Source organism: Lipotes vexillifer, unplaced genomic scaffold (genome assembly GCF_000442215.2).
Source record: "Lipotes vexillifer unplaced genomic scaffold, Lipotes_vexillifer_v1.1 scaffold12, whole genome shotgun sequence".
Taxonomy (NCBI): domain Eukaryota; kingdom Metazoa; phylum Chordata; class Mammalia; order Artiodactyla; family Lipotidae; genus Lipotes; species Lipotes vexillifer.
The window spans coordinates 1278506-1288006 of NW_006796716.1; the positions used below are offsets into that span (position 1 = coordinate 1278506).

A 9501-nucleotide genomic window follows, 5' to 3' on the forward strand; every position below is an offset into this window, starting at 1 on the left:
AGGGCTTCCCTGGTGGCGCAGTGGTTGAGAGTCCGCCTGCCAACGCAGGGGACATTGGTTTGTGCCCCGGTCCGGGAGGATCCCACATGCCGCGGAGCAGCTGGGCCCGTGAGCCATGGCCGCTGAGCCTAAGCGTTCGGCCGCAACGGGAGAGGCCACAGCAGTGAGAGGCCCGCGTACCACAAAAAACAAACAAACAAATAGAAGTGTCATGGTCACAGAAGACCAGAAAAGCCTGAGGAAGCTGAAGAAGCCATTAATGGGAAAACAAACAAACCAACAAACCCAAAACGTGCAAAGGGTTTGAGAATTAGGAGTAATTTATCCTCCTTACTTTGATGATTATATTGTAGTAATGTGGGACAATATCCTTGCTTCTAGGAATCACACGCTGAAGTAGCTGAAAGAGTGACAGGGGACACACTGCTTTGGGAAAGATCCCTGGTGCTCCTGCTGCACACTAAACACACCTGGTGTTCTTCCTTTTCCCTCCCCACCAAAAAAAAAAAAGGTAGGGTATCACATTGGCACAAGAAAAAGGTCCTTATATTATACATGCAGGTTTTTTATTAGCTGGCAATAATTTCAAAATGTAACATTTTTAAATACAAAGTTTAAGGCATTACAATATTGTTCATTTCTTTTATCACATCTAGCTTTTCTCTAGCTAACAAGTAGTCTGTCTTATAGATATACCTGTGCATCACTGGATACAGACCTATTGCCTCACCGTGTTCAAAGACAACACAAATTCACTAATGGAGTTGCGGGTTAATTGCTCTTTTTGCAAAGCAGCAATGGGTCAAAGAACATGTGCATCTCCAAATGAGAGATATTACCGAAGTATCCTCCATAAGACAGCAGTAATTATTACACACATCAAGAATTTTTAAAACTGCCCGTTTCTCTACACCCTTACTGAGACTGGGTATAAGCAGAATTTAACGTCTGCCAATCTGCTGAGTGCAGAACTTTATCTTCCTTGGATTTTTATCTCCATTTCTTTAACTAAACTGAGCATTTTCTCTTGAATCTTTGGTCATTTATTTCTTGGATTAGCTCTTTGTAAGTCAAGTAAAACAACCCTTTGTCATTTGTCTTGCAAATAGCCATTCCCTGTTCTTACATGTCCTCTGATACATTTTGGCTGATTTTGCATTACAAAATTTTTAGAATTTTTCCCTAGTCAAATTTTATTGCTTAGAAAGCTTTCAAAGGATTATTAAATTTTTTTAATCGCTTTTAATCTAAGTTGGTTTTTAACACTTTAACACAGACTTTTTAACACTTCTTGAAGTGGATTATGGATGTTTTGTTTTTCGTAGTTTTCTAGTTGATCTCTTTAGTGTTCTGTATACATAATCATATCACCTGTAAAAGTTAATGGTACCCTGCATTTTCTAATTACTTACTCTTATTTGTAATGGTTTGGACATCTGGAACACTGGTAAGAAACATGAGAATGTGCTAGTGTCTTACGAGGAGTGCTTCTTGTGGTTCACTATTAAACACGAGGGGGTGGCGTTTACAATTATACATAATATTCCACCCGATCATGTTAAGAATTTCTGCTGCCTTTCATCATCTACCTAAATGATATATTATTTGTAATTAGTTCAATAACATAAATGAATTAAGAGATTTTTCTAATAAAATCATCCTCGTGTTCCTAGATGAACTCTAAATCTGAAATTCACTGCATAAGATAATTTCTGAAGTAATCTGAGAGTACAGCAAAAGCCCCACAGTGACAGGCCCTGCAACAGTGAGAATTCAGATGTAACACAACGTAATATCAATTGGCACCCATCCTCTGCAAGAGGTCGAACAGGAGACATCATAGTTTATATGTGCCTTTAGTAAGAAAAAACTGTAAAAATCCATTTTTTCCTTACCAATCACCAAGACTAATTTAAAAATATATCCCTAGTAATAATATGATGACCTTTAAAAATTATATATTCTTTTTAAAAGATGAAGTTGCTGTCATTCTGACTCGTATCATAGAACCAGAGTAACAATAAATTATTACAATAAAATTGTAATCAAGTCAGGAAGACCTGTATGTTTTTAAAATAAGCAAAAATACTCTGCCCTAGAAATGGAACATGGCAAGAAAGCAAACATTAAGTAAAATGTCCAAGACAATGCTCGATTCTAAAAGAACCTGAATAGTAAAAATCAATTTACCTCTATGATAAAAGTGGGAAAAAGGGAAGATGTATTGGAAACAAATGGTAAAGTAATTATATTCTCATTTTCCACGTTAATAGGCAACAAATAAAACCAAACCTTAAAACTACATGAAGGGCTTCCCTGGTGGCACAGCGGTTAAGAATCAGCCTGCCAATGCAGGGGACACGGGTTCGAGCCCTGGTCTGGGAAGATCCCACATGCCACGAAGCGACTAAGCCGGTGCGCCACAAATACTGAGCCTGCGCTCTAGAGCCTATGTGCCACAACTACTGAAGCCCGCGTGCCTAGAGCTCCATGTTCCGCAACAAGAGAAGCCACCGAAATGAGGAGACCATGCACCGCAACAAAGAGTGGCTCTGGCTCACCGCACTACAGAAAGCCCGTGTGCAGCAACGAAGACCCAATGCAGCCAAAAATAAATAAAATACAAAATAAATTATTATTTTTTTTAAAAACCTACATGAAATACAGTATGGTACTGGCCTAAGAATAGGCATTAGAGGGGCTTCCCTGGTGGCGCAGTGGTTGAGAGTCCGCCTGCCGATGCAGGGGACACGGATTCGTGCCCCGGTCCGGGAAGATCCCACATGCCGCGAAGCGGCTGGGCCCGTGAGCCGTGGCCACTGAGCCTGCGTGTCTGGAGCCTGTGCTCCGCAACGGGAGAGGCCACAACAGTGAGAGGCCCACGTACCGCAAAAAAAAAAGAAGAATAGGCATTAGAGTTCAGTGGAATAGAGTGGAACGTGCAGAAGTAAACTTGGTCAATTGATTTTTGACAAACATGCCAATAAGGCAATCCAATGGAGAAAGGGTATCTTTTCAACAAATGATGCTCGGACAACAGGATATTCACATGATAAATGATAAATGATAAATTTAGACCCTTACATCACAACATGCACAGAAATTAACTTAAAATGGCTCTTAGACCGAAATTTAAGAGTTAAAACTATAAATTCAGGAAGAAAGCATAAGTATAAAAATCATTATGACTTTAGGTTGGGCAAAGATTTTCTAGATGTAACACCAAAGGCAAAAGTGTCAGAAGAGGGCTTCCCTGGTGGCACAGTGGTTGAGAGTCTGCCTGCTGATGCAGGGGACACGGGTTCGTGCCCCGGTCCGGCAAGATCCCACATGCCGCGGAGCGGCTGGGCCCGTGAGCCATGGCCACCGAGCCTGCGCGTCCGGAGCCTGTGTTCCGCAACGGGAGAGGCTACGGCGGTGAGAGGCCCGCGTACCACAGACACACACACAAAAAAGTGACAGAAGAAAAACTTGGAAAACTGGATCAAAATTAAAAACTTCTAGGCTTCGAAGGACATCATTAAGAAAAGAAAAGCCACAGGACTTCCCTGGTGGCGCAGTGGTTAAGAATCCGCCTGCCAGTGCAGGGGACACGGGTTCAAGCCCCGGTCCGGGAAGATCCCACATGCCACGGAGCAACCAAGCCCGTGCGCCACAACTACTGAGCCTGCACTCTAGAGCCCGCGAGCCACAACTACTGAGTCTGCTCGCTACAACTACCGAAGCCCACGCGCCTAGAGCCCGTGCTCCACAAGAGAAGCCACCGCAATGAGAATACCGCGCACCACAATGAAGAGTAGCCCCCACTCACTGCAACTAGAGAAAGCCCGCACACAGCAACAAAGACCCAATGCAGCCAAAAATAAATAAATTTATAAAAAGAAAACTATATGAAATAGTATGAGAATGACATTTAAAAATAAAGAATTACTAAGCAATTCTTTGTAATGGGAAAGAATCTAAATAAGGGAAAAGAATCTAAAAAAAGGGACTTCCCTGGTGGTCCAGTGGTAAAGAATCTGCCTTCCAATGCAGGGGATGCGGGTTCCATCCCCGGTTGGGCATCTAAGGCCACGTACTCGCGTGAGGCAGACTAGAGCCCACACACAACTAGAGAGAGAGAGGAAAAAAAAAAACAAACCCGCACACCACAACTAGAGAGAAGCCCACACGCCACAATGAAGAGCCTGCACACCTCAACAAAAAAGATCCTGCATGCTGCAACTAAGACCCAACACAGCCAAAATAAAAAAAAAAAAATCTGAAAAAGAGTGGATATGTGTATGTATAACTGATACACTTTGCTGTACACCTAAAACTAACATTGTGAATCAACTATACGCTAATAAAAAATTTTTTAATAAATAAATAATAAAAATGAAAATAAAGAATTAAATACCAAAAGCAGCTTAGAGTTAAAGACAGTTTCCCTGGGGAGTAAAAAAAAATGGGAATGCAATGGGAAAAGGCAGAGTCAAGACGATATTATACTGATTTTTGTAAAAAGCACTATAGGACTAGATGACATTTATTATTATTATCCTGTGTAATTGGAAAAAACTATTAATAAATTTTCTCTATAAATGTGTAATTAGCAATGAATTTCTAGCTACCACTTTGTCAAACAAATTACTATCTTAGGGTTTTAGTATAATACAGTAACATTAACAACGTCACCTTTGGAATAAATTTGTTCTGTCTGCTTCGCACCAAAGCAATGAGTCAAAATACAACCTTCTACATTAAGGAAAAGGCTTCTTACATTTCATAATTGAGTCTAAAAGCACAAGTACATACCAGAATCTTCTGTGGGTTCAGTTTTCACTTTGATGGGGCCACAACTGAAAGGAAAAGAAGCCCTGATGAAGTTCTGCATTGTGAGGGCCACTCACACAGTGCTCAAATGTCCTGGAACTCACTGTATAAACTCATTCACCCGACCAAGCTCAATGCAAAACTGACTCACTTTAAAATTTACATATTAATTTCTTGCATAAATAACCTGTCAACTGAATTTAGTACTTTAATTCCAATCAACCATATGGGAGGGAAAAGTATAATAAAACAACACCAGAGTAGCAAATCCCGTCTTTTTACTATAAGGTCTTCCTACTCACAATGTGGTCCTCAGACCAATCACATCAGCTTCACCCAGGAACAATTACCATTCAAAACTACTAAGTCAAAAAGTGCATTTTCACAGGACCTCCAAAGGATTCAACTGCATTATTAAACATCGAGATGTGTGACACAGTGCTTTTTAATATTCTAATACCTCAATAATCTAAACACTAAAACTTGCTGAGGTGTAGAGGTTCATTAGTACTGATGAGATATGCTTTACCTTCCACCTGGAGATAGCATTGACCTTTCAGCATCTGTTACAGTCACTCGACCACCTGTGTACAAAGAAAATTAGATTTAGATTCTTCCAATACTTGAAGTATGACTAACATTTCCAAAGGTCCTAAATACAGAATGACCTGGGGAAGGGAGTTCACAGCTCTGGGTCATCAGAATGAGTATGGTGTTAGTTTAAGAGTGTCCTTCGTTCTCCCCTATAAGGAAGGTAATTAGGGATGATAATCATCTAAGAGCTTTTATCCCCTCAACCCTCCAGAACCCTCCCTTTAATGAGAAAGCTCTTATTCTTATCAGTGAAACAAATACACCAATACACTATTACTGAATAATACCGATGTATAAATGATGCCAGATTTCTATTAAGAGTAGATCTGGATCAGAAGAACTGGAAAACAGTAACTGCTAACAGGTACAGTGTTCTTCTTGAGGTGATGAGACAGGGTGATAGTTGTACATCTTACAAATATCCTAAAACCCACTGAATTACACAACATAAAATAGGGAATTTTATGTTTGTGAAAATAAAAGAGGAAAGACTGACTCCCCACCCCGCCCAAATGATGACAAAGATGTAGAACAACTAGAATTCACACACTGCTGGTGGGAGCGTAAACTGGAACAAACACATTGAAAGCCAGTTTGTCAGTGTCTTAAAAAGGTAAATATGTAACTACCACATGATCTCACTATTCCCTTTCAGGTATTTACCCAAGAGAAATGAAAATATTATGCCCACATAAAAACCTGCCCTCAAATATCATAGTGGCTTTCTTTATAACTGCCAAGAAATGGAAACCCAAATATTCATGGGCAAGTGAATGAGTAAACAAATTGTAATATATCTATACAGTGGAACACTAATCAGCAATAAAAAAAATAACTACCGATACATGAAACATGGATAAATCGCAAAATAAGAAGCAAAACAAACAAACAAAAAAGAGTACATACTATAAGATTCCTTTTCTATTAAAAAAAAAAATCTATAAAATGCAGACACATCTATGCTGACGACAAGAAGATGAGTGATTGCCTGGGGACGAGGCAGAGAGAAGAAAAGAATTACCAAGGGGTGTGAGGAAGCCTGTGGGTGAAGGATGTTTCATTACCCTGATTGCAGTGATGGTTTTCACAGAATATTCATGTGTCAAAACTTAACTGTACACTTTAAATAAGTGTAGTTTACTGTACGTCAATTGCATCTCAATAAGCCTGTTAAAACATTTTTACACTGGAAAATACAATTCCATTACAATTGCAACTTTTCAATTACTTTGAAAGTTGGTAAGGCAAAAAAGACCTGAGTCATACAAACCCACCCACTTGGACAACTCATTATTATAAAACACCCTATAGAAACATTCTTTAATTAACCACCAGGCCCCAATGTTTCAGAACAAGTTTCTAGAATCAAAGACCTCATAAAATACAAATAGCAAACTAAGGATACTTAGTTTACTTAGTATACTTAGAGTACTTCAGGGAAAAAAAATACTGATCACAAAAAAGTGAAATTTAATTTAAATATGACAAATAAATCTACACTTTCTCAATCTTAAAACGGGCATATACAAAAACCAACACCTAACATCATAATGGTGAAAGCCTGAATGTCTTCCACCTAGTATCAAGAACAAGGTGATGTATGCTATGGCCACTTCTACTCAATACTGCATTGGACATCCTTGCCAGAGCAACAAAATTAAAAAATAAAAAGCATTCAGATTGCAAAGTAAACTATCTTGATTTACATACAACATGACTCACTGTGTAGAAAGTCCAGAAATAAACAGGGTCAACTAAGTTGCCAAAGCAATTCCATATACTACAGGGACTATATACTTAAAATGTGTGAACTTTATGGCATGTCAACTATACTTCAACAAAGCTTCTAAAATATTAATCTTTTCGGGCTTCCCTGGTGGCGCAGTGGTTAAGAATCCGCCTGCCAATGCAGGGGACACGGTTCGAGCCCTGGTCCGGGAAGATCTCACATGCCGCGGAGCAACTAAGCCCGTGCGCCACAACTACTAAGCCTGTGCTCTAGAGCCCGCGAGCCACAACTACTGAAACCCGTGTGCCACAACTACTGAAGCCTGCACGCCTAGAGCCTGTGCTCTGCAACAAGAGAAGCCACCACCATGAGAAGACTGTGCACCGCAACAAAGAGTAGCCCCCGCTCACTGCAACTAGAGAAAGCCCGTGTGCAGCAGCGAAGACCCAATGCAGCCAAAAATTAAATAAATTTATTTAAAATATATATATATATATTAATCTTTTCATCATGGTGAAAATAACAAAGGTTACTTATCAGAAAACAGTATACACTTGGGTGTCTATATATTATTTTGCCCTTTCATGTTTACGTTGCTTAAGGGGTTGCCAATGACAATGGTTATTTCCTTTTAAAAGTCTCAAGTAACCCTGGCTCCAAAGGGTACTAGTCTTCTAAATACCCCTTTTCCCTTCAAATGGAATGTCTGGCCTTCCCAGAAGGAAGTCCTATTGAAATCCTCTTCTTTCTTCAAGGACCCATCTTAATGCCCTCTTCCTCATAAACATCTTCCTGGGCTTCCTCCAACGAACCTCCACTAACCATTCCTACAACGTGTACGCTGTGCTCTTGTGGTGACTTTACAGGTTTTTATCTCCACCACTAGACTACCAGCACTAAAAAGCTTTAATGCTTATACATGGTTTTGTATCCCCTCTTCACCCAATCTTATGCCCAATATTTCCGTGCCTGCTCAGTGAACACTATGTAAATTAAATCACTCATAATTCTGGGAAATGAGGGCAGATCCAGGATATGACCTTACACATTGCAAACATAAAACCTTAAATACATCATAATGCAAGAAGCTGAGTTGAAAACAAAAAATAAGTCTCTGGTTTTTCAGCTCAATGACTTTTCACTGGTTTATATAAACACCATAACACTCCACTCCAAAACGCCTTACGACATATTCTCAAAGAAAATAAAGGAGAAATCATTAAAATGTATTAAATTTGACACAACAGGTTTAGGAACCCATCCTGTTATCATGTAAGCAAAACAATCACTTACCTAGGAGCTTCTTTGGCTCTAGGAAAGGTCTGCATTAAAACAAAACAAAAAACTATACGTAAATACACAAAATTATCATAAAGCATAAATTTAAACGGCTTCTACGGTAAACAAGAATATTAAAAACATATTAACATAACTTAGGTATTCAACTTTATAGGAATAAACTGTTGAGGGCAAGGGAGAAAGTACTTCACCTCTTAATGATAAATGAAATCCCTGCTTTGTTCTCCAAAATCCACTTCAGGGTTGCAAGATCATAGTTTTCAGGATGTTTAAAGGATACTCCTTCTGGAAGCCCCTGCACCACCACAGCTGACTGATCTCGTAGCATCTTTTCATATGGAACAGGTACCACTGTTGATTTGCCTAAAGCTTTCCCTGAGGTTAAGAGACAGGGATGAGGTAAAAAAAAAAAAAAGGATAATCATTAAATGGTTAAGATTTGAAAAAACTAAACCAACATTAGTTATCATGGCTTAATAGATGGCATTCGTGAGTTTTGTTTTTGGTTTTTTGGGTTTTTTTGGCCACACGGCTTACAAGATCTCAGTTCCCCAACCAGGGATTGAACCCAGGCCACGACAGTGAAAGCCCGAAATCCTAACCACTAGGCCACCAGGGAATTCCCCGGCATTCATATTTTTGTAATATCTGATTTCAAAACTACAGTCAAATACTATAGGGCCCTATTCCCATGTTAGCAGAAGTCTAAACCTGAAATGAATTCAAAAGGCCAAAATGAAAAAGATACAAAACACTTATATAAAACCCACACAAAAGGAAAGGAACAACGGCCCCACCCTGGCATAACACAATCTTTTCATATGCAATTCAGCCTCAGAACATGGAACCCTGACAAACCCAAGTGTTACCATAACATACCAGGCAGTTTTTGGCTAATATTCTCATTGAAAACTTATTAGATAAACACACGCTACATTCACAAATGAATATATCCTGTCAACTGTCTGTGTATCTGTGAGCCCACACAAGCTAGAAACTCCATTCCCCAGAGTTGAATTTTACCTACAACCTCACAGTGCAACCTATATCCTCCCCCTCTTTCC

The 9501-nt window shown here is 39.5% G+C and overlaps 1 protein-coding gene across 6 annotated transcripts in view; it reads right to left on the reverse strand.

Moving 5' to 3' along the window:
* Positions 1 to 9501, reverse strand: part of GTF2I (general transcription factor IIi) — a 104849-nt gene that overhangs the window by 68150 nt on the left and 27198 nt on the right. For all 6 annotated transcript variants that reach the window (XM_007468763.1, XM_007468762.1, XM_007468761.1 and 3 more), the window contains 4 exons: positions 8629 to 8812; positions 8432 to 8460; positions 5345 to 5399; positions 4798 to 4841 (listed from right to left, as the gene is read on the reverse strand). In XM_007468763.1, the coding sequence (XP_007468825.1) occupies positions 4798 to 4841; positions 5345 to 5399; positions 8432 to 8460; positions 8629 to 8812 (312 nt within the window). The remainder of the gene's footprint in view (positions 1 to 4797; positions 4842 to 5344; positions 5400 to 8431; positions 8461 to 8628; positions 8813 to 9501) is intronic.